This window comes from Trematomus bernacchii, unplaced genomic scaffold (assembly GCF_902827165.1).
Source record: "Trematomus bernacchii unplaced genomic scaffold, fTreBer1.1, whole genome shotgun sequence".
Taxonomy (NCBI): Eukaryota; Metazoa; Chordata; class Actinopteri; order Perciformes; family Nototheniidae; genus Trematomus; species Trematomus bernacchii.
In genome coordinates, this window is record NW_022987564.1 from 834,091 (window position 1) to 860,449 (window position 26,359).

At 39.2% G+C, this 26,359-nt stretch overlaps 1 protein-coding gene across 1 annotated transcript in view; it reads right to left on the reverse strand.

The window, feature by feature from the left end:
• Window positions 1-25,462, reverse strand: part of LOC117478297 (complement C3-like) — a 46,328-nt gene extending 20,866 nt beyond the window's left edge. The window contains exons 1-15 of the mRNA XM_034125289.1: window positions 25,346-25,462; window positions 24,265-24,460; window positions 23,976-24,138; window positions 14,526-14,620; window positions 14,190-14,278; window positions 7,737-7,819; window positions 3,252-3,339; window positions 2,958-3,060; window positions 2,493-2,613; window positions 2,126-2,241; window positions 1,567-1,707; window positions 1,176-1,275; window positions 613-707; window positions 293-484; window positions 2-157 (exon numbers count right to left, since the gene is read on the reverse strand). Coding sequence (XP_033981180.1) covers window positions 2-157; window positions 293-484; window positions 613-707; window positions 1,176-1,275; window positions 1,567-1,707; window positions 2,126-2,241; window positions 2,493-2,613; window positions 2,958-3,060; window positions 3,252-3,339; window positions 7,737-7,819; window positions 14,190-14,278; window positions 14,526-14,620; window positions 23,976-24,138; window positions 24,265-24,460; window positions 25,346-25,422 — 1,815 coding nt within the window. The 5' untranslated portion in view covers window positions 25,423-25,462. The remainder of the gene's footprint in view (window position 1; window positions 158-292; window positions 485-612; window positions 708-1,175; window positions 1,276-1,566; window positions 1,708-2,125; window positions 2,242-2,492; window positions 2,614-2,957; window positions 3,061-3,251; window positions 3,340-7,736; window positions 7,820-14,189; window positions 14,279-14,525; window positions 14,621-23,975; window positions 24,139-24,264; window positions 24,461-25,345) is intronic.
• Between the last annotated feature and the right edge of the window lie 897 nt (window positions 25,463-26,359).

Sequence of the window (26,359 nt, forward strand, 5' to 3'; positions counted from 1 at the left end):
CCTTTTTCTGTGTGAGGCGGTGCTTGTTCTTAAGGACATAGACGCCTTTGTCCACTGCCACCAGTCCCACTATGGCCCCTGGGTCTCCTGTAACCTTTAGACCAAAAGTACTGCGAGGCTCATAGGATGGAGCGGGTCTCGATGGTTCCAGCTTCAGCTAAATGTGGAGTTGAGGTCAATGAATTACACATACAGTTTGGATTTGTTGAACCAGTCGCTTACATTAAAAAATGTCAGATGATTACAGTAATAAATAAATCAGTTTGTGTGTGTTTTGTATTGCGTGTCTCACCGAGCCCATGCAGGAGTCTTTTACATCCACCCAAACAGAGTCTGATACGACTTCATTCCCATTTGTGTGGTAATAGGCTATGATGCGGAACGATGGCAGCATGTCTTTGGTAATGAGAACCATCAGGGAGATCAGTACCTGACCTCTTGTCTTGTATCGGCCTTTTAGCACCAGCTGACCTCTGCTCATGAACTATAGGGACACAGACTTACATATCAGCACTTATTGCACATGAGCGTGTATACTGCACTACACAACTTGATGGACGCAACAAAAAGGGTAGTATAAGCGCACATGCACAGATTTCAAACATCTCTCACCAGGTATGTGATGTCATTGTCATGACTTTCCCGCCTGTTGATGTTGAGGGTGATTTTCAGGTTATTTCCTAATTCTACATCAGCTGAATCCACACCTGCAAATATGACATGTTTTGATTGCAGTATCTCAAGTATTTCTAAAGTAGAGCATTGTAGTACATTTTCTCCCCATAAAACAATGATATTTTACATTGCTTCTGATGGACAGTTATTCTAGAGCAAGATAGTCGTAGATTAATTTATTATATAAAAGTGAAAAATGTAGGAAGAGCATGTTTTCCAGACAAATGATGTTATAACTATTTGGCTCAATACCGTCCAAAGCATCCCCAACCTAAACTTTAAATAATTTCCTTAATAATGAAACCCCATAATTTCATAGACGCTTCACTCTACTTTCACACCGTAATTTGCCAAACAGCCATAATAAGCGCAAGGCTGATTGGAGTCTATTTCTAAATTAGCACCTCTATGCAGTTAATTGAGGATCAATTTAGAATCAAACCGTGATTCAAAAAATAAAATAGTGGTATACAAAAAGATTCCCAACCCTGGTCTCTTACCTATGTGGATATAGTTTTTGCTTTGGGTAATATATGGGAGAGCTGTCATGGTGGCTGATGCTTGTCTGCTCGATGAAATACGAGGATCATTCGTCCTTGCCTGAAATTAAAGAAACACATAAGCATACACATGGTTAAATAAATATTACTTAAAAAGTCTTAAGTCTTTCCTATTCCATCTTTATCCTGGCTACGATGAAGATAAGCTTCACCATTTACATACTGCCAATTAAATGTGCAAGAAGCGGAAGAAAAGCAATGAGCTATAATGAAACAAATGTCCGCTGATAGCTCTGCTTGAATTCACCTTAAAAAATGAATTTCAAAAATGTTAAAAGCTTACATTTGAAAAGCGGCCTGTGGTGGCTATATGAATTTTTAAGAGACTTACAGTGATCGTTAGTTGTGGGTCCCTTGTATTGATTGTTAGCCTTGCCATGCCATTGTTTGCGGTGATGCCATTCACATAGCCTGGTTCAACCACAATAGCAACACCTTGTGCCGGAGTGTTGTCAGGATACACAACTTGGACCTGCCAACACCGACACAAACAGTTCAACAATCAGAAAGATGTTTTACTGTCTTATTAGACCACATCTTATAAAGGTCAAAACTCAGTACTAATAACTAGCTCTGTTCACTAAATATTATGACTTAGATAGTTTATGGTGAAACAAAGCTTAACGGGTACATTTCTCAATTTCTCTGGAATCATAATTAAAATCCATGACAGAAAAATTGCTATGATCTGTTATTGTCATGTAATATAGCAAGATAGGAGTAAAGTCTATATAGGTTTCATAACTAAAATAAATAGTCACTTTTTTCAGCAATGAAACATTTTCTGTGATGGCAGTTCTTAATACATTAAAGATATAGCCATACTTTTGCTTAAGTTATTATAATGTACTTTTTTATAGTACTTTATAAAGTTAATGCAAAGTACATACCACAACTTCGAAGGTCATTCCTGGTTTAAAATATTTGGGAGTTTTCTTGAAGTGGATGGTGAAAGGTGATTTGACAATCTGAATATTTCTCAACTCTGCCTCCACCATTTCATCACCTGTTAATAGATGCAGAAACAAATCAAATCAAAACAGATTAAAGATTATTTTGTTTATAATTAATTATATCTTTCAATTTGGTCCCTTTCTAGTGGATACATCATCAGGTTTATTATAGAGACTCAAGGTCAATTTTTTAAAAGACGTACAACACTCCAATATAAATTAAAAAAACGTATCCTATCTTTATATATTTATGTTTTCCAACTCTGTCCGTCTTGTTTGGGAATAGTCTTAGTCTCTTTCTTACCGTTCTCCGTTAGCACACTGACAGCTACAAAAATGGATTTCGTCACCAGTTCTTCAATGTTTCCGAAGGTCGTTGTGATGTGCTCTCTCCTCAGTGTGACAGCTCCAACACCTCCCTCAAGCTAATGTAACATAGTTAAAAAATGTGTCTTAAAATGTAGTATAGTGTTACAGTGAACAGTTGGTAGTACTTTACTGAACTTGTAAATTCTGGGTTTCAACGTAGAAAATGTAATTTCCTGCTGCTAAGGGTCTCTCAATTAAAACATCATCAAAATAATGTGTCACCACCATTTTTGCCATTGTGGTACATTTTCAACACGCTAAATACATAATATCTGTGAATATAAATGCAACATATTAAGTGAATTAACTGCAGATCTTGGAGTTGGAGGAAAAATACTACACATTTTGTGAGTATTAGACTCTTCCAAAACACAATACAGTAAGTGTAGAATGTGCTCACCTGCACTCTCTGAAGAGAACTTGGAAAGCTCTTCTTTTCACCATCATTTATGACCCCAAACACAACATAGGCCATCCCATTCAGCTCTGGACCAAACAAATACCTAAATCAGCAAGAGACGGAATAGTATAAATCAAAACAGGGTAATTTTAAACAAAGTCAAAACAAATGGTTAAAGAAACTAAAAGAGAAAGAGCGTCAACCAAACCTCTAAACAGCAACCTGTATTCATTCCTACAATCAATCCACCAATCAAACAGTCTCTAAAGCCACAAAACAAGAACTTTCTCTTACGTGGCTTTAATGTTGACTGTGAGCTCTTGGTCGTCCACGTAGAAGAAAGAGCTCGTAGGATTCAGTTTAACCTCAAAACGGGGAAGCACTGAAAAATGATATTTATGGTTTTACCAATCCAAGATCCAAGGCAAGGCAAGGCAAGATTATTTATATAGCACCTTTCAACAAAAGGCAAGTCAAGTTCTTCACAAAAATGAAAAACATTAAGAGCATTAAGAACTAGAGAATGCAATTCCTGAAGAAATTGCTAGTGGGAATGTTTTATGCTGACGCTAAACTGCTATGCTGAAAATGTAATGTGTAAGAAGAAAGTGAAGAATTTAGATTGAAATGATACATGAACACTCGGGGCTTGAATGTGTGATGAGAGAAGAAAATAAAGTAAAAAGGCTTGGAAAAGCAGCAGAATATTTGAACTGCAAACTTTTGAACTAACTTGATGGCGAATGATCTGTCGCCATGCCAACGGCATTTGATGACATCCCTTAATACGCTTAGATGCGTTGATGGCTGCATCGTTACCAAACCTGTGAAATTTTGGGCTGTTTGGAGTATTTTCACTGAAGTTATGAGAAAACTGTGTTTCAAGGCGAGCATTGTGTTGCCATGGCAACGGCATTTGAAGAAATCTCAAAACTGTCCCGTAGATGTCTTCACGGCTGGACTGTTGGCACACGTGAAGTTTTAGCACTTTTTGACAATTTTCATAGGAGTTATAGCAATATCGTGTTTTATTGCAAGGGATGCGTTGCCATGGCAACAGCTTTTGAGGAAAACTCACTAATGGCACATAGACATGTTAAGGACTGGACCATTAACTGTCATCTGAAGTCTGGTGGTGTTTGGACCATTTGCATAGGTATCATGACAACATCGTGTTTTATGGCGAGGGATGCGTTTCCATGGAAACAGCCTATGGTGAGATCTCAGATTTGGCGTAGAGCTGTTGAAGCATGGACCGGTGATATACAAGCGAAGTTTGGGGGCGATCGGACCGTGTCCATTGGAGTTAAAGCGACATCGTGTTTCATGGCGAGTGGTCTGTCGCCATGGGAACGGCATTTGATGACACCCCATAATACGCTTAGAGGCGTTGATGGCTGCATCATTACCAAACCTGTCAATGTGACATCATCGTGGTCCATGACATAGGTGTTTATATTTGAGCTAACGACGACAGCTGTGTGTCACCAATAACGGCCCGTCCACACAGCTGCTTTGGAAAAAGCTTGCCGGCGGGCGTGTCTGAAGCTCGACCAACAACAAATCACATGAATCTCCCGCCCCTGAGACACAAGCAGCGGTTTGATTGGCTAGAGCTTGTACTGGCATATGATTTGATTGGCTGACGCTTCCACCGAAAGCTTCAGAAGCTTCAAAAGTTGAACATTGCTCAACTTTTGAAAACTGAGATGCCTGGAAAGCTCCGCTCTGCTTCCCACAATGCAGTTCGGCGAAAAGTGAGGCAAAGTGACGTCACCCCATTCAAAGTGAATGGGCAGAAGCGTTGGAAGATTTTTTTAACGCTGCTGTGTGGACGTACCGTAATGTATAAAATAGGTGGAACATGTTGAAGTCAGTATGAAGTCTCCATCAGACAGAAAAGAATAGGCTCAGACAGTCTGTTAAACTCCAGTGACCACGTCCTTAGCTCAAACACGAACACCTGTGTGTTATGACATCATCGTGTTCCATGACACAGGTGTTTATATTTGAGCTAACGACGACAGCTGTGTGTCACCAATAATGTATAAAATAGGTGGAACATGTTGAAGTCAGTATGAAGTCTCCATCAGAAAGATAAGAATAGGCTCAGACAGTCTGTTAAACTCCAGTGACCACGTCGTTAGCTCAAACACGTTTATATTTGAGCTAACGAGGTGTGCAGAGATCAAAGGTTTCCATTGTTCTGAATGAGAGATAAACCTCTTACATGTGAACGCTTTGTCGAAGAACCGTAACAGATATCTGTGACATTTCAAAATGTGAACCATGTCAAGGAAGTTGAGTATCTGAAGTGTAATTTTTGTGTACTTTCAGGTTAATAATGTGGCCTTTTTGGCAGTTTAACTAAAGGTGTGCGGCTGCTACCGTGAGGAAATATCAGCCTGAAATTACAATGGGCTTTAATGGAGGCATGTTGAACGTTTTTTGTCACTTCATGCCCTCAAGAGGCATTTTGTTTAATTATTTTTGCTTAATTATTTGTCATTTTTCAAGCTACGAGATGTTTTCCTACGTTTGTCATGAAAAATGATGTCTCAGGAATGTAGGGTTTGGGAATTATGGCAGTTTTAAAAAAAAATATGAAGGCTGATACAGCATTCCCACTATATGTTATTCAAATTCTTTATTATTATTCCGCCGGAATTTTGCACCTCTTCTCCTCCCGCATTGAACATCGCAGAAACTCCGTTCAAATATCAAAACGTTCAGCTCGGTCGGGTATCGATGGCTATTACTTTTAGATATTTCTTCAGATTTTAACATTAACTAGAGTGCGTGATGTCACAGCTAGAGTGGAGGAAATCTTGAAATTTGCCTTCATATTTTTCTTTTAAACTGCCATAATTCCCAAACCCTACATTCCTGAGAGATAATTCTTCATGACAAACGTAGGAAAACATCTCATAGCTTGAAAAATGACAAATAATTAAGCAAAAATAATTAAACAAAATGCCTCTTGAGGGCATGAAGTGACAAAAACGTTCAACATGCCTCCATTAAAGCCCATTGTAATTTCAGGCTGATATTTCCTCACGCTAGCAGCCGCACACCTTTAGTTAAACTGCCAAAAAGGCCACATTATTAACCCGAAAGTACACAAAAATTACACTTCAGATACTCAACTTCCTTGAGATGCTTCACGTTTTGAAATGTCACAGATATCTGTTACGGTTCTTCGTCAAAACGTTCACATGTAAGAGGTTTATCTCTCATTCAGAACAATGGAAACCTTTGATCTCTGCACACCTCGTTAGCTCAAATATAAACACCTGTGTCATGGAACACGATGATGTCACATTGACAGGTTTGGTAACGATGCAGCCATCAACGCATCGAAGCGTCTTATGGGGTGTCATCAAATGCCGTTGCCTTGGCGACAGACCACTTGCCATGAAACACGATGTCGCTGTACGTCAATTATGGGGTTTCTTCAAATGCCGTTGCCATGGCAACACAATGCTCGCCATGAAACACGGTTTTCTCATAACTTCAGTGAAAATCATCCAAACGGCCCAAAACTTCACAGGTTTGGTAACGATGCAGCCATCAACGCATCGAAGCGTATTATGGGGTGTCATCAAATGCCGTTGCCTTGGCGACAGACCACTTGCCATGAAACACGATGTCGCTGTAACTCCAATGGACACGGTCTAATCGTCCCTGAATCTTCTCTTGTATATCACCGGTCCATGCCTCAATAGCTCTACGCCAAATCTGAGATCTCACCATTTGTCGTTTCCATGGAAACGCATCCCTCGCCTTAAAACACGATGTTGTCGTGATACCTATGCAAATGGTCTAAAACAGCACCAGACTTCAGATAATGGTTAATGGTCCGGCCCTCAACAGCTCTATGTCAATTATGGGGTGTCATCATATGCCGTTTCCATGGAAACGCATCCCTCGCCATGAAACACGATGTCGCTTTAACTCCAATGGACACGGTCCGATCGCCCCCAAACTTCATAGGAATTATAGCAATATCGTGTTTTATTACAAGGGATGCGTATCCCTTGTAATAAAACACGATATTGCTATAATTCCTATGAAAATTGTCAAAAAGTGCTAAAACTTCACGTGTGCCAACAGTCCAGCCGTGAAGACATCTTCGGGACAGTTTTGAGATTTCTTCAAATGCCGTTGCCATGGCAACACAATGTTCGCCATGAGACACGGTTTTCTCATAACTTCAGCGAAAATGCTCCAAACGGCCCAAAACTTCACAGGTTTGGTAACGATGCAGCCATCAACGCATCTAAGCGTATTATGGGATGTCATCAAATGCTGTTGGCATGGCGACAGATCATTCGCCATCAAGTTAGTTCAAAAGTTTGCAGTTCAAATATTCTGCTGCTTTTCCAAGCCTTTTTACTTTCTTTTCTTCTCTCATCACACATTCAAGCCCCCAGTGTTCATGTATCATTTCAATCTAAATTCTTCACTTTCTTTTTACACATTACATCTCAGCATAGCAGTTTAACGTCAGCTTTTCAGCATAAAGCATTCCCACTTGCAATTTCTTCAGGAATTGCATTCTCTAGTTATAAAATGGCATTTAAATACAGGATCAAATAAAGATAATAACACAGAATAACACAGGTATAAAATACATGAATAAGAGTTACAGTGCAGTGTTAGATATGAATAGTTCAATTAAAAGCAGCGGCAATAAGAAAATCCAGTAAGAAATGAGTGAATGCTGTGAGTTAATATACTGAAGGTTTTAAATGAAAGTGCAGGTAATGGGAGACTCACCATATTTTTTGACCTCAAACTCTGCTTGAAAGCTCTGCTGTGGGTTGCTCCGGAACTTCGTGACGATCTTCCACAGTCCGAGACTAAACATAGAAACACACAACGTTTAAATACAAATTTGGAGAAGTGACAAGGTAATACAGGAATCAGGCCTCATATTTATATCTTGTTGATTCACAAATGAAATATATAAAAATGACCTGCTGAAAATAATTATTAGTGCCCTACAGAGAGCAGTCACTACAGAAACACTTTAAAGGTCTAAAATTAAACGTGTTCAGGTTAGTACCGTAGTAAGCAGTAAAAGTATTAGTATTATGTCTGTTTCCGCTAATTTAGTGGGAATGCTGATACAGCATTCCAACTCTCTGTTATGCTACGCACGAAATTCTTTATTATTCCGCCGGGTTATTTTACACCTCTTCTTCTCCCACATTCCACATCGCAGAAACTCCGTTCAAACATCAAAACGTTCAGCTCGGTCGGGAATCGATGGCTATTACTTTTCTTATTCATAACTTTCATAATTCCAGAGATACATCCCATAATTCATCAACATGTTTTACATGGAATTCAATGGAGAAACTCTTCAGACTTGAGCAATCTTCATGCAACTTAAACTGCTAACTGCTCCTTCATACTTTCACTCAGAAACCTCATTCCAACTTTAAAATGTTACACATCTTTCTGACATTATTCGTGTAACACAACTTTTAAATCTGATTCGTACTTTTAGAGATATTAAACATTGTGCAGACCTTGGTAAAGAGGCCTTCTTGAGATTTTAGAGTGCGTGATGTCACAGCTAGAGTGGAGGACAGATTTAATTTTGCCTTCATATTTTCTTTTAAAACTGCCATAATTCCCAAACCCTATATTCCTGAGACATAATTTTTCATGAGAAACGTAGGAAAACATCTCGTACCTTGAACATTTTTAAAAGAATTAAACAAAATAATTTAATTAATGAATGCCTCTTGAGGGCATGAAGTGACAAAAACTTTCAACATGTCTCCATTAAACCCCATTGTAAGTTTAGCCTCATCTTTCCCCACCACAGCAGCCGCACTCCTTTAGTTAATCTGCCAAAAAGGCCACATTATTAACACAAAAGTACACTTCAGATGCTCAAGTTCCTTGACATGCTTCACACTTTGAAATTTCACCGATATCTGTTACGGTTCTTCAACAAAACGTTCACATATAAACTTCGATTGTATATCACCGGTCCATGGCTCAACAGCTCTACGCCAAATCTGAGATCTCAGCATAGGCTGTTGCCCTCGCCATAAAACACGATGTTGTCGTGATACCTATGCAAATGGTCTAAAACAGCACCAGACTTCAGATAATGGTTAATGGACCATTAACCATTATCTGAAGTCTGGTGCTGAGCCCTCAACAGCTCTATGTCAATTATGGGGTGTCATCATATGCCGTTTCCATGGATACGCATCCCTCGCCATGAAATACGATGTCGCTGTAATTCCAATGGACACGGTCCGATTGTCCCCAAACTTCGCTTGTCACCGGTCCATGCCTCAACAGCTCTCCGCCAAATCTGAGATCTCACCATAGGCTGTTTCCATGGAAACGCATCCCTCGCCAAAAAACACGATGTTGTTGTAACTGATACGAAAATGGTCAAAACACCACCAGACTTCAGATGACCGTTAATGGTCCAGCTATCAACATGTCTATGTGCCATTAGTGAGTTTTCCTCAAAAGATGTTGCCATGGCAACGCATCCCTCGCCGTAAAATACGATATTGCTATAACTCCTATGAAAATGGTCAAAAAGTGCTCAAACTTCACGTGTGCTAACAGTCCAGCCGTGAAGACATCTACGTGACAGTTTTGAGATTTCTTCAAATGCCGTTGCCATGGCAACACAATGCTCGCTATGAAACACGGTTTTCTCATAACTTCAGTGAAAATGCTCCAAACGGCCATCAAAACATCTAAGCGTATTATGGGGTGTCATCAAATACCGTTGCCATGGCGACAGATCATTCGTCATCAAGTTAGTTCAATAGTTTGCAGTTCAAATATTCTGATGCTTTTCCAAGCTTTTTTACTTTCTTTTCTTCTCTTATCACACATTCAAGCCCCCAGTGTTCATGTATCATTTCAATCTAAATTCTTCACTTTCTTCTTACACATTACATTTCAGAATAGCAATTCAGCGTCAGATTTTCAGCATAAAGCATTCCCACTAGCAATTTCTTCAGGAATTGCATTCTCTAGTTAGTTTTACTGTACAGTTCATAAGGCAAGGCAAGGCAAGGCAAGTTTATTTATATAGCACCTTTCAACACAAGGCAATTCAAAGTGCTTTACAAAAATGGAAGACATTATGAAAATGGCATTTAAAATCAGTCATTAAAAAGAAAAGATAATAAAATAAACATTAAAAGAAAAAATACATGGATAAAAGTTAAAAGTTACAGTGCAGTTTAAGATGTGAATAGTTCAATTAAAAGCAGCGACAAAAAGAAAAGTCTTCAGTCTGGATTTAAAAGTAGTAAGAGTTGCAGCGGACCTGCAGGTTTCTGGGAGTTTGTTCCAGATATTTGGAGCATAATAACTGAATGCTGCTTCTCCATGTTTAGTTCTGACTCTGGGGACAGAAAGCTGACCAGTCCCTGAAGACCTGAGAGATCTGGATGGTTCATAATTTAGCAGTAGGTCAGACATGTATTTTGGGCCTAAACCATTCAAAGCTTTATAAACCAGCAGCAGTATTTTGAAATCTATTCTTTGACACACAGGAAGCCAGTGTAAGGACTTCAGAACAGGAGTGATGTGATCCACTTTCTTAGTGTTAGTGAGGACTCGAGCAGCGGCGTTCTGAATTAGCTGCAGCTTTCTAATAGATGTTTTAGTGAGACCTGTAAATACACCATTACAGTAGTCGAGTATACTGAAGATAAAAGCATGCACAAGTTTTTCCAAATCCTGCTGTGACATTAGTCTTTTAATCCTAGATATGTTCTTTAGGTGATAGTAGGCTGATTTAGTAACTGTTTTAATGTGACTGTTGAAACTCAGGTCAGAGTCCATGACTACACCTAGATTTCTGGCTTTATCTGTTGTTTTGAACATTGCAGACTGAAGCTCAGCGCTAACTTTTATACGTTCTGCCTTGGCTCCAAAAACCATTACCTCAGTTTTATTTTTGTTTAATTGGAGAAAGTTCTGACACATCCAGTCATTGATTTGTTCAATGCACTTACTCAGTGTTTGAATTGGAGCATAATCTCCTGGTGAAATTGTTACGTAAATTTGTGTGTCATCCGCATAGCTATGGTAACTTATTTTGTTGTTTTTCATTATCTGAGCCAGTGGTAGCATGTAGATGTTAAAGAGAAGAGGCCCCAAGATGGAGCCTTGAGGTACCCCACATGTCATATTTGTCAACTCAGATGTGTATTTACCTATAGAAACAAAGTTTTTTCTGTCCTTTAAGTAGGACTCAAACCAATTTAGAACTGTTGCCGAAAGTCCCACCCAGTTTTCTAGTCGGTCTAGTAATATGTTGTGGTCAACAGTGTCAAACGCAGCACTGAGATCTAATAATACTAACACTGAAGTTCTGCCACTGTCTGTGTTTAAGTGGATGTCATTGAAGACCTTTACAAGAGCAGTCTCAGTGCTGTGGTTTGGACGAAATCCTGACTGGAACACATCCAAACAGTTATTTAAATGCAAGAAGTTATTCAACTGTTGAAATACAACTTTTTCAATGATTTTACCTAGAAATGGCAGGTTTGATATTGGCCTGTAATTGTTCATTACTGAAGCATCTAGATTATTATTTTTTAAGAGCGGATTAATGACTGCAGTTTTCAGGGCCTCTGGAAAAATACCTGAGTGAAGAGATGTGTTTACTATATGAAGTAGATCTGAGGCCATGCAAGGAAAAACATCTTTGAAAAATCCTGTTGGAATAATATCAAGGCAGCAGGATGAGGATTTCAGAAGTTGAATAATGTCCTCTAAGTTTTTACCATTAATCTGATGGAATTGTGTCATGGTGTTTGAATTTATATTAGGTGGACATAGGGACAACACATTTGCTGTACCTGATGCAGAGGCACTGACTGCTTGTCTAATTTTCTGAATTTTGTCAGTGAAGAAGGAGGCAAAATCATTGCACGCCCTGGTGGATAGAAATTCAGAGGCTACTGACACTGGGGGGGTTAGTTAGTCTGTCGACGGTAGCAAACAAGGCACGTGCGTTGTTTTTGTTTTTGGTAATGATGTCAGAGAAGAAAGACTGTCGTGCGTTTTTCAATTCCAAATTATAAAGGCCAAGTCTCTCTTTATAGATTTCAAAGTGAACCTGGAGATTTGTTTTTCGCCACCTACGTTCAGCTTTTCGACACTCTCTTTTTTCTGTTCTCACGGTCTCTTTCTGTTCTCTTTCTCCATGGAGATATTTTCTTGCCAATCACTTCCTTTACCGTAGTTGGAGCAATGGTATCTATAACATTTTTAATTTTTGAATTAAAATGATCTACTAGCTCATTTACTGAGATGTTAGCAGGGACAAGTGTGGATGAAAAATTCTGAGTAAACATTTTCCTAGTATTTTCAGTTAAATATCGCTTTGTGGTTACCTCTTTCTGAACATTTTTGTGAACAGAAATAGAGCTCTCAAAGAAAACACAGGAATAATCAGAGAGTGCAACATCAGTCACCACAACCTTTGAGATATTCAGACCCTTTGAGATAAGGAAAAAATGTTGGCCTATTTCTGTTGAATCTGTCCATTTACAATAATGACTACAAGAATACTTAATCCTTAATCATTTCGGCCAGAAAGCGAATATGCTACTTTAGTACATTCAGATGTGAAATGTAAAAGTTTAAATTGCATGATCTCTATAGTAGATTTAGCATTCAAAGCAAAGATGGCACTTTTTGCAATCTAGTTTATCCTGTTAGTCTGTCTCATCATGTAGGCACATTATGTATAATTTGAAATCCAAACTTGTTAGTTTATCAGTATCTATATATAACAGAGTCTGGTGAAAAAAACAACAACACTATATTCGGCTGATTCTAATTCACACCTGGATAGGGACTATGGATATTAAGTTAGCCTCTTTGAATATTAAAATCTAATGTTTATTAATAGGCACTGTCACTGATAAATGAAACATACAATAAAAATGTTTCTTCAGCTCAGACTAACCATGACAATCTTGCAGCTTTAAAATACAGATGAAGTGCAGTAAGGTGTTATAGAGCCCAGGAACTACTCTACCAACCAAGTTAAACATATTTCTAATACAGAAAGTCAGGGCCAGCCCTTGGCATAGGCAGTATAGGCGAATGCTAAGGGCGCATCCATCCATGGGGGCGCCCAAAATTGGGGGGAAGAAAAAATTATAATAATACTATTAACGATACTTGATAACAAAACAATTTCCCAATTTGGGATCAATGAAGTACATCTTATTATCTTATCTTAACAGAACTACGCCTCTACATTGCGTACAGCGCCCATAAACTATGGATTTTCTGAACCGACACTTGACCTGCCGTGACAAAAAAAAAACTACCTGACGATAATTAGCCATCACCATGTCAAACTAACAGAGTTATCTGGTGCCCAGGGAAGAAACAAAAGAAAAGAGGAGGAGGAGAAATGGGACAAAGGTACAGTAACGTTAATGTGATCATTAATCAAAAGTCAATTGAATAGTTACCGTTGATGGAACAGAGTGTTAACTTGTTAGCTCACTTTTAGACGATAGCAAGGTCGTTTGTTTGCTAATCAATAGTTATATTTAGAGTTAACGTCAATTACCGTTACTCCCACCTTAAATTCAGGGGCATTTGGAAAGATTATTCAGATGTGAAATATTTCAAGCCTTTTTTGTTTTAATTGTGATGATTACAGCTTCCAGATCATGAAAATCACTAATCCTGTATCTAAAAATAGTATAATATTAGATAAGACCAATCAAAACAGGATTTATAATACAGATATTTTGACCTTCTGAAAAGTTTGTTCATTTATTTACTCAATACTTGGTCGGGGTTCCTTTTGCATAAATTCTACATGGTATGGACTGGAGGCAATATATTCCATGATATTCTAATTATTTTGTGAGCTGCACCTGTAATCTGATTTCTATAATATGTTTTAGGTCTAGCAAATATAATGCCAGCTAAAATCTTGCCTAGGGCAGCAAATTGGTCAGGGCCAGCCCTGCAGAAAGTAAAACTCAACTTCCACTTCTTCTTTTGACATAACAAATAGTCATACTCACAACCCTATATTTTCAGTTTATGTCGTTCTGATCCAGTGTTTTTCCCTTACATTCATCATCTTGGAAGTCTTTCTTACAAGATATTTTGGTTAGTTCTTTTTCAAACACTACATTTGCAACATGAAAATTCATTGTAGAGAACCCAACATAAACAAGATAAACTACTAACCTGACAATTTGAGCGAGTTGGTAATCTCCAGAGTGGATCCCTGATTTCAAAGAGATTGGATCAAGTGGTAAAATGATGCCTTCAGGGGTCTAAAAAATAACAATATATAAAAAAACAGGTGAGCAGCAGCACGGGAACACATCAGCAGCAGCATTAGAGAGGCAGAGGCAGGCAGATCTGGCAGCTTAAATAGAGCGGCACATTTAGGAGAATGTGTTTGGTTGGTTGTGTTTTTATTTTTATTTTGGTAATTTCCGGGGAAAAGTATCTACTGTTAAGAATTTGTAATGCAAAGAGGCTTGGTATATGTGCTTATCAAAAATCGGAAAACAATACCACAATCTCAATGGCAATAGAAGCATTCTCTTGGTTGTCGTCATCCCTGTCCACAGGCTCCATACGGGGAGTAACAGCAAACATCCTGAAACGAACTGACATAGAAAAAGAGTGGACTTAAGACTTTTTGATAAAGCTTATAGTTACTTACTTTGGACCAGCCCCTAGTCATGCTGCTATAGGCTTAGACTGCCTCTCTTTTCCGCTGCCTCTCTATCTTTATGCACTAATCTCCAATAAATGCATGGTAATAACTCCACATTTTCCGCGCTCTTTCCTCTTGCAAAAAGCCACATTAAATCGTTGCATCTAGACCATTGTGGTTGAACCTGTTGCAGTTGTCCTGATTGAGGTCCGCTGCTACTACTATGTTTTACAGGTCCCCTATTATACTCTTTTCCAACAATATATTATAGGTCTCAGATATATACAGAACATGTCTCTGAAGTGTTTGGCTCCAAACACCAAACAGATCATTGCAGCATCCCATAATCCCCTCTGTTTCAGCCCTGTTTCAAAAGTGCTGATTCTCTGTCTGTTACTTTAGATGAAAAAAAGGAGCCACTCCCCACGCCCCTCTGAGAGATATTTGGTTAAAAAGAACACAATGGTGCTCTAGGAGGAGATTCAGGTGATAAGGTGGGGGGGGGGGGGTTACCTTGGTTGGTGATTGGCTAATGGTTACCAGAGGTGGGACCAAGTCATTGTTTTGCAAGTCCGAGTCAAGTCTCAAGTCTTTGCGCTCAAGTCCGAGTCAAGTCTCAAGTCTTTGCGCTCAAGTCCGAGTCAAGTCTCAAGTCTTTGCGCTCAAGTCCGAGTCAAGTCTCAAGTCTTTGCGCTCAAGTCCAAGTCAAGTCTCAAGTCAGGATGGGAAAGTTCAAGTCAAGTCCAAGTCCTAAACTTTGACAAAACGAGTCTTAAACAAGTCCTTATGTGCTTTTCAACAAATGTAATGACATCGATCAACAGAATAATACTTAATAATCAAACTGCTCTTTATTAGTCACATTAATAATTTAATAATCCATTTTCTCTCTGCTGGTAAAGTAACGTGTTTTTTTCTATTTTAAGAGGGATCAGTAAGGTAAGGCTACCGTGACGGTTTGATTCAGAAGGAGTTCAATGCATAAGAGCGCTGATGTTGAGGTAACCAGAATGTTTATTTCCACTGTGTACATGTTATAAGGGACCCACAATCTATCTGTATGCAAGGGATAATGTGCAGCGAGCCGGTCTCTATGGGGAAAAGAACACCTGAATCTAGATCCCTCTGCAGGTGGTACTTTAACTATATTTTGATGATAATACTTTTCTACTTTTACTTGTAACATTTTGAATGCAGGACTTTTTATTGTAACCGAGTATTCCTACACTCTGGTACTTTTACTCAAGTACAAGATCTGAACTTCTCCCACCTCTGACAATAAATCCTGAGTGGTTACCAAAACAAAACCCTGCTCTGAAGGCTATTTTCATTTGACAAATCCTGCACTCAGCTTTGCTTTCTCCAATATCATTGAAATGCAGCCAGATGCTGCTTCTTTTTTCGGTTTTCGCTCATTTCTTGACTTTTTCCGACGCGCTTGCATTTAAATCCGTCTCCCCGTCTCCCCGTCGCTCTGTGTAGCTGGCCTGTACCACTACACTTGCTGTCTTTGGAGCGTCTGCCCCCCACCCTTCTTTCACATAATGGTATGATCCTAGTGTGTCCTCGCATATGATTGGCCGCATGGTGGCTCAGCAAAATAAAGTCCCGCCCCTGCCTGCATGGATTCTCAGCAAGAGTTGCAGCGGCTGAAGATTCTGCTTTCCCCGACGGGAGTCTGCTCTTTAATACCCCATTCACACCAACGGTGTTTCAGGGCCGGTTCGGAGCTGGAGCTTGAAAAGCACCGGGTTTTCCTGTTCACACCACAGCGGAGCAGCCTCTAGCGGGGCCGAGTGAGGCCGTGTAGTGGAAGCGCGCCATTATGGCGCGTTTCCACTACACGGCCTCGCTCGGCCCCGCTCGGTATGGCTGGGCCTCGTTAGGACTGGCTCACTTTATGGCGCATTTCCATTACAGTTTAGGAACTGGGGTAGTATCTATAGTAACGCAGTGTAGGCGGAGCCGTGACGTGATCTTCAGAGTACCCCAGAAAAACAACACAGCCGTTAGCTGTTAGCACTCAGAGCTCACAGCTCCTCATATATGTTCAGAAACTAGACAAAAGTTAAACAAGTACAAACCACAGACTGCCTGTGTCATGGTGAATACAGTCGCTGCTTTATTTATGTCTGTATAGGCCGTTGTTGTGAGTGTGGACGGTCGGAGCATATACTGCGTTAGCTTAGCCAATCTCCATTTAGAACACACGCATTTTAAAAGGTTTTTCGCCTGCCGTCTGTCTGCAGACTTGACAAAGCATTAATTCATGGTTTTTACTAACCGGTATCAGTATGTTGTTACTTCGGCATCATTTTGAAACGTGTATTACAATTAAATAACGGTCAAATATGTCCATCTTGTTGTAGTTGTAGCCCCCTTGCCAGCGATGCTCTCTCTAGTTTAGCATACTCAGCCCGACTCAGCCTCGTTGTCTCTGGCCCTAGACCCGCGATTTTATGAGGCCAGAAAAACTGTGAATTAGGACCCGCCGGCCGGTACTAGGCCAAGTGGAAACCAAGCGGCAATACGGAAGTGCCACAAACTGCAGTTCATATATTGGCCGATAGGCGATGACTGCAGAAAGGAGCAATTTCCATAGAGCCCCATGTTAAAATGCCCAATTTCACAGCAGAAAAAAAACATTTCTAGCCCTGGATCCAATAAATATTATTATGTATATAGTTAGATTCCACCTTCATGATTATGAATCTGTGAGTGAATTGTTTTCTAACATGACCCTTTTATTTATATTAGGTCTTAAAGTTCTTGCATAAATTAGGGCGTGGTCACATTGAGTGACAGCTCTGTCAAGTGACTGCTGCTGTTAGCTTCTTGTCTCTCTGCTAGCTGCTCCGTCTCCGTGAAGCTACAGCGACTCTGCCTGGTCAGTTCATCCAGGGAACACAACTTGACCCCGGCCGTGTTTGTTTGTTCTTCATGCTTATATATGGGACTATTGTGACTCGCTCTGCGGTTAAAACAGACAGTGCATGAATGCCGTTTTGCGGTAAGTGAAATTTGAGTACTTTATTTATGTGTTTATGATTTCAATCAGCTACGTAATGAATGTTAAGGCTTGGGTTAGCGTGTAAGCGAGTGGTAGCTACATCGGTGCTAACGATGCTAATCTTAGCCTCCAAGTTAACTTAAAACCATAGACTGTATATATAAAGGTTAAAACGAAATAGACAAGTGTTAAGCGTTAAGTGGGATAATACTGTAGAACAAAAGGCTTCTGTTTGAGGTTGATAAAATAAGGTCATCCTTGTAACTTAGAGAGATATTTTATTATGTAGGTAGGAACTTTATGCATCGCTTAGGTTAATTTAAATTGGCTATGCTCAAGTATGTAGACAAGCTAACGTTGAAGTAGTGTATGTGAAATCAACCTCACAATAAGATGTGTGTATATTACAATTATTAATGTCATATTTCAAGATGATTACTTAGATATTACAATATGGTTGGTTGAGCTGGAGTTCATTATTGAGCTTACACGTTAACGTCACAGTCATCTGAAGAACGAACCCAAACCTTGTTGTTTTTATTAATTGCATTACCAAATTGGTATCAAATAAACAGTAAGCATTGGTAACACAACTTCCAAAGTTACAGTAAAATAAAAAGGACCCTGACTCGGACAATACACAATCCAACATGTTCAACAGAAGATAATAAGTTATATTGTTTGTACACATGGTTCTTTACATATATATCTGTTTGTTTAAAGTGTCCAGGTGATTCGACAGGCTGGACCAGAGAGTGAGAGACAGAACTGGACTCCTCACAGCAGTGAACTTCAGCACAGGTACAAATACTCTTTTTTCATACTGTACAAAGAATCAAGAAAGATATTGGTTTAAATAAATGAAGTATTGACTTTAATACACTGCTATACATTCCATTAAACAATACTAAATACTAGATCACCTACACATCAGTGAAGTTGAGGGTTTTTTCCATGCAAAGGGTTACATTTAGATGTTAACAAGCAATATGACTGTCAGCTTTCTAATTTAATGTATTGAAGGCAAAGATATTTAACGCATAGTGACAACTGCTATTTATCTCTCAATATTGTCTGTGAAAACGTGGTAAAAGTGATTCTTTCAGTGAGACAACAGAGCAAGCTTCTACAGTTGCACTAAGTTTTGATAACAGTTAAATATTATTTTGATAATAAAATACATTTCAATGTTGATGAATTTCATACTGTTCATTCATAATCTAATTGTCTTTGTAGCTCACTGTTGAAATAAAAAAAAACATTACAATTACAAAATAATTATATCTACAGCCCCTAAACACAAACACACCTCTTTCATAAATAACACACTTGTTCTGCAATAATATGCTTTATGTTTCCTGTCATTTTTGTTAGGAAAGGACATTCCTGAAAGACACGATTCAGCATCTCCTCTTTCTCTGAGGGTCAAGAAGAACATCCAAGAGGAAAATTAAAAGCTGATGTTATGAGATGTTAAGACCAGTACAGGACATTCACTAAGAAACCATTTTTATTGTGAAAACACAGTCAGCTGATCGAATGCACCTATTTCCACATCTACACTCCATCAGCTGATTATTTCTATTTGCCTCACTTCATGAGCTTCACAACCTGTACCTTGTACTGCAGAGTTTGCAACGCAAATAAATGGGGCCAATCTTCAGTCGGATGTGAATGTGTAATCTAACATTTTCAGTAAGAATAATGGACAAAAGGAGTGCAAATACAAATTCAATTTATTGAAATGTGAACCAAAAGTTAATCAAACATGTTTTAAATAAAAAGCACATATGGACAGAAGGTGTAAACCTATTAAATGTATAAGTAAACACATTTAGTCAAATAAAGTGACAGACTAGGCCTGATCAGGTGGTATCAGCTATGCATGGGCTCCTCCATCAGGTCTGATCCTCCTCACAGAGGAAAGACCCTCAGTCCTCTCCAAACCAACAGACAGGACGTCCATCACACGGAGGTTTCTCCCTGAAGTCTCTGCAGCTCTCTGGACACCACGCTGTCTCAATCCATCCACACTGAATATGAGAGGGGAAAAATGAAAATAATAAATGCTTTAGACAATAAGAAATATAAAGTTGACTGTTGAGTTGCTCAGTTTTTTTAGATTGTCAATACTATTACTGTATAACTAATATCTCAGGTTAAGAGGCACCTTCAAATAAAGATTGGTCTTTAAATACATTTTGTCTTTTGAATTGTTTGTCTAAAGTCAAGGATCTAGAACTGGTACTTGTAGTTTTAATGATACAGTCTGGTTATAATGCTGTTTGGAGGAGGCCTCACAGGTAAGAGCACTAACTAGCTATCATCACATGTACCTTAGCTTAACTTAAATGTATTAAACGTATAATTAAGTGATGGCAAAATATAAATAACTAATGTCATGCAAACATATTAATATTTTGCTTGATTCCAGTGTTTAATTTAGCACATTGCATACAAACGTTAAGGGATTTTAAGATTCTGAAGTATTATGCTAAAAACTCAACTTAGATTATTATTTATAGTTTTGCTGAATAGTCTCATGTCCGCTTACCTTAGAAACGTAAAATGCGACGGCAACTCTGCAGATGGTGAGCATGTTAGCTTAGCTTGGTAGCTTCAGCTAGCTCTGTTACTTCCAGCCCGGAGGCAGAAGGTCCCGCCTCGGCTCCGCCTCTTTGCCCTTATTTGGAGCAGGCGGGAGTGGAACTCTGACGACACTGTCGAGCCGTTAGCGGCCGACTCCGCCTACTAAGGGCTTCTCGGCAACTCTGCAGAATCCTATGGGTGACGTCACGGACCCTACGTCCATTTATATATACAGTCTATGGTGGAAACGCAACCAAAGACGGGCCGCTGACGTCACAGCCCTCTTAAACCGTGCTCCGCGCTGTAGTGGTAACGCGCCATAAGCTCCGGAATCCGGTTCGTTTCGAGCACCAAAAAGTTGTCCGTCTAGAAGCAAGAACCGCTTACGTCGGAGGAGGGCGAGATTAACCTGAGCTAACAGTTAAAGCGAGTACGGCAAATACAAGTTGTACAAGTAGTTATAGAGTCGTTATTCATTTGTTTTAAAGCTCAATAAATAACAAAGAAGACCTTTGACCGGCACTTTTCTAATTTTGTCCGGAAGATTTAAACTTTAATGGACATCTTGACCGGCGACTTGGTGAGTTCCCTGGAACACCGGGGACACATATTCATGTATAAAAGACGTACAAAAGTGCATTTTGCATGATAGGTCCCCTTTAAGCATTAAATAATACTTTAGGTTAAGGTCTTCTTTTAAATACATGTAAGCAAAAAAATGTGGGGGTATCTATATTAAGCCTGACAAAGTACTTAACGTTTAATATATTGCATGGTTTGTTTTGGGACTTGACAATCAACTTTCCTGCAATGTTAACCTGTTAAGCCCTGAGCCTGTTTTTCAGGTCTCAGGCTCAAAAATGACATTCCCAGAACAAATGACCATATCTTCCCTTCTAAAAGGGTTAAATTAATAATCTTTTTTCTCAAAGTAATGATAAACCTGTGAGTTGGATGTAGAAAAGTCAGAATCAATATAGATGTATTTTAAAGAAAATTCAGATTTTACATAGTAAAAAACTGTAAATTATAGTGTCCGTCCAAAAATTATTTTTTACTTATAGTGAAAACTACCTTTAGATGATGGGTTAGTAGACTAAAAGCTTTAGGAATCCAAAGTACAACATATAATAAGTACCCTGTATCAAGATTGATGCAAAACAAGTGACATTTTACCTTTTTAGAGAGATTTAGCAAAAAGAAACCACTTCTGGGGTCATTTGGGTGGATTTTCCATATCTCTGGCCCCCCTTGCTTGATTTTGATGGTTGACACCTCTTTCTGACCGTTAGAGCCAATAGAATCGAAGGGGGAGTCCCCCACACACACACGTTGTGAAGAGAAAAGGTGGGGGCTTCGCGCATGTAATTTTGCATCAGAGTGGACCTATCTCTAGCTTTGACATCTGGAAACGGAAAAGCAGTTTTAATGCTTATGGATTATCAGAAATCATTTCAAAGGGACACAGACACATTAGATTAACCTATGGATTAACTTCAGCAGCATTTTTATCGTTTTAATGCCATTGAAGACCACTTTGGAGAGACTACAAGGAGCCAAGGTAAAAATGTTAGCATTTTTAGCTACCTAGTGTCACCTGTTTTGATGTCCGTTTTTGCTTATAACGTCGCAAATACGTATAATTCAGTGGTAATGTCGGTGTCAATCGATTCTGTGTCACCTCACGATGTGAATCGATGTGTTGGATGTGGTGAAAAGATAAATAATAAGGTTTTGTGAGTGATTTTCGGTGCAGTAAGGTGTTAGCATTTTTCGCTCGTTGCTAATTCAGAGGCTCAGAGTTAGCATTGTGGGTTTTCTTTTGAAAAAAAAAAAAAGTTAGATGAGTTTCTTCCCGTTACATGGATATAAAACATTCATAGTTTTATTAAATGAACATGCCCTCAGACACTGTTTCCTGCAAGTTTTGCGGCAGTGCCCCGGTACCGGGGTCTCTCGGGCTTAACAGGTTAACTATGTTGAAGCACTTATTTTAACCGATATTCTACATATTTATTATACTCTTATAAGATGTCATTTGTGTGTATATTTTTCCCTCCTCCTGTGTCTGTGAGTGTGTGTGTGTGAGTGAGCAAGCAGGTGGTGCCCGTTAGCTGATTAGCTACCTTCTGCATGCTGATTGGTCCACCTGAGGAGATGGGAGCATATTTAGCTGCAGCCGTGCAGTTCCTCTGCCGGTCTCTCTGACCCAACTTCTCCTACTCACAACTCTGCGTGTGTTGAGATCTCTGTCCTGTTGTGCTGTGTACTTACATTTGACCGTATACCGGTCCCTCTCTTCTGCTGTGAGACTGTAGGAAGAAAAGCTGCTAAACCTGTCTTTGTAGACACAAGAGTGCAAAACCCTTTTTCTTTTGGATTATTCGTTTTCTCCTGTTTTACATTAGAGTAGGAATAAAGCCTGTACGTTTATTTTTCTCATTTGTTAGGTAAGATTTTTGTGTTAAAGGTTAGTTCGTTTTGTGGTTTTGTTACTCCTGTTTGTTATATTTGTTATCAGACTTTCAGCATGTTTTTGTGAAAGTATTTTTGGCTTCTGATTTGGTAATTAAATTTACCAAACGACATTCTCTGTCTTGGCGTCCATGTTCTTGGGAGTGGGAAAAGTGGGGAGAGTGCAACTTTGTGTTGCGCCTAGGTTCCCCTAGATCTGGACGTAACATAATGATATTTCAATAAACCTTTGAAAATCTTGAAATCTTGAAAGGGATGTGCAAAATAGCCATTATATACAGTTTTTGATGAACAATTAGAGAATAACGAGTAATGAATATGCTTTATAGGGATCTGCAGATACATTTTTTGTCTTCTCAAGCACCCACTACCAAATATCTCGCCTGATTGTTGGCACTTGACAATCACCTTCACTGAATTTTACTCAGGTGTAACTAAAGTCTGATTTAAGGGTTGTTTATATTTCACATCATTAATCCAAATCTGTAAAGTAACTAAAATAAATGTAGTAAAAATACCAGGTTAACCTTAAAGAAAGCCCTCAGGATTATAAAAGACCCCCATCACCCCAGCCACAAACTGTTCTGTCTGCTGCCGTCTGGCAGGCGGTACCGCAGCATCAGGACTAAAACCACCAGACTCAGGGACAGCTTCATCCCACAGGCCAGAAGACTATTACACACCTGAACTTTGAAACAACATCCATAACATTAATCTGGCTGCTACTCAATTATTTGTCTAATATATCATATTCCAATCACTTGTATATAGACTCTTATTGCACTATTTCACTTTTTACTATTTTACTATTTACATTTTTTTATTTACTTGCACTATGTTTTCTGTGTATCTGTTTTATTGTGTTGCACTGTTGGAGGAGCCTGTGACCTAAGGGGGGGTAGGGCACGTTCGAGTCTTGATTTGGATAGTGTGCCCTCGATGGGTTTCATTCCATTTCAAAGTGCTGTTTGACGCGGTGTAAACTTCGCGCACTGCCACTCCAACATCCAATCACAGAGCTTGAGAAATAATCACGGGGTTTGTCAAACAAAGCACATGGTGTAGTCCCAAACGATAGCTGAGGATTATGGGTAGTGTAGTGTCTTCTGCCATCCTAAACTCTGAAAAAATATTTGTTTCTCCGAATCGAAGGGGACCCTGACCAAGCGTCGCTCCTGGACGTTTAGGGAGTGAGAGTGTGTTGGATTTATTGATTAATGAATAAACTCACCTCTGCTGTTGGGGGTGTAGAGGGTCTTGTCAGTTTGGATGAAGATATACCCAGACTGAAAGGAGACCAGGACAACCTTCTCAAGCAGTCGTTCAGGGAACATAGCTTGCAGATACACATACTGCTTAATGCTGGGATCCTTACTGAAGTCTCCAGTAGGGATCTGAATCATTATGAAGAAATACAAACAGTGCATTAGGAGCAGGGTGTGTACATGATGTGCATTTTTTAATTCATAGATTCATAGATCATCTTAGAAAATGCAACCGAGTTATAGCGCATCATTTACCATTATCTTTACCAGCGCCTGGAAGTTATCTCTACTGGTAAGCGTCACAGATGCAGTTGCCAGTATTTTGTTTTTGGTTGGATGGTTCATCACATAGATTTCCACCCTTTTGTCTGCACCTGTGCAGTCTTGACACTCCACAAAAACGTTTTCTGCTGTTCCTACCCTCAACAAGTTGGGGGCAGACATCACCTCCCTGCAAAGCGGGGGCGGAAAAGAAGATATATATTAATGTGAATGTGATGTCAGCGAGCAGAACGAACCACATGCTGTTTTGGATGTACTGAAAAAAAAGAGTTCAAAATATTACTTCAGTTCACACACAAAACAACCTTTTTAATGAATTACTCACCTTGAATTAATGATGCCTCCATGGTTTATTTCCATTCGCAGGACGAGTTTGAAGTGTTTCAAATAGTAAAGTTTAAAAGAATATTCATGTGTTTTGGAAATAGTGAGCATACAAATAAATATATGGGATACTGCAAGAGTTTTGTGTATGTGCTTAAAGTGGTCAAATAAATAAACCCAATTGGTAAGAAGATAATTAAAAGGAACAGTAAGAGGGAGCAGAACATTTAACTTTAGGTTTCAATTCCCCCAAACCGAAGAAAAAAACTAGATCTATTTTAAAAGATGTGGATCATGAGCTCCAGCATGGATGCACACACAATGAGTAATCTATTGATTACATTGACAAAGATCCAGCACTGGATCAACACAATATTTCATCATATCTCTAGACCCTTGCTCTGTCTGGCATTTTGCATCGTTTTGCAAACTCTAAACAAAAAATGAGGCCAACTTATTGGCATCATTTGAAACACCACATGACCTTGCATTTTGTAACACAGAGTGGACTGTAGCTCCTCATTATGAAAGACACAAGTTAAGGTAAATCCAAAAGCTTTTTGAATAATATGAATGTAGCGAACAACAATTGTTGCTCCCATTACAGTTTAACCAATAACAATGTGTATACCAGGAAGATAACCAAAAACAAAACAAAAATATATCGTTGTTTTCTGAGAAATTATCCCAGCAGAGCTGAAGTTAGTAAAGGTACGACATGTCTACTTACAATGGAGCTCCATCAGCAAGAGAAGTCAGGGAGACGAAGGCCAGAGAGGCCAGCAGCCACAGCAGAGTCTTCCTCATCCTCCTACCTGATCCTGATCCTCTGTCAGTGAAGTGTCGCTGTGCAGCACCCTCCTTTTATCCTCTCACTGCCCCACCGCCACCTCACCTCACGTAGTCTTTCTGTACACATGTACGAACACAACCACATACACACCATTTCCCAGAAGCAGTTGAGAAACTGATAAACATGAGGTCCACTTTGAGGAAAAAGATAAACAGTAGAAAATCAATAAGGGGTTAACATGTTTGACTAACTGGAGCATAAAGTTGAATGACCAGTTCAAAATGACTACCAAATAACTATTCTGCATTTATGTTGTTTTTAAATGTGACAACTTGTTCTTCTTTTCTTGTTTGGGAAATGTTACTAATGTTTAATTCGTATACAGTACTGTAGCATTCAGTCTGCCAACAGTCAATGTTAGAGGAAACAGAAAGAAAGCTGCCAGAGGGTTTGTCCATCATGTTGGAGGGACAGGGTTTGTGCACATGTTGATGTTAGCTTATTGGATTCAATCCAAAAAGACTTATACACATTTTAAATCACATTCATTAAAAGGGCACATTTTTCATTTGACATTTATCAGTTGGCCAGATTTACAGCCTATCAAAAGTTCAAAGTTGGTTTCAATTGTTGTTTTTGCACCTTTAAAAGTTAGACAGCATTGTTTGGTCTCACATCTCTTATGAGTTTACACCTAACAGGAAAATAAGAAAAGTAAATTATTCTGTCTACAACTGCTATAGTAGAGTAAGCTTATCTCTCTACAATTTGACATTAAGTCTTCATGCTTCCATTCATTCTTGATAAGCCCCATACTGTGATCAAAACTTCTGAAGCAATGGAGACAGGACTCAGAGAGACACGAGGAGAGCAGGAACTTTGATGGCAAACACTGATGGTTTATTTGGAGCTTCGGCCGGAGAATTCACAAGACATGTGCTGTGCCACGAG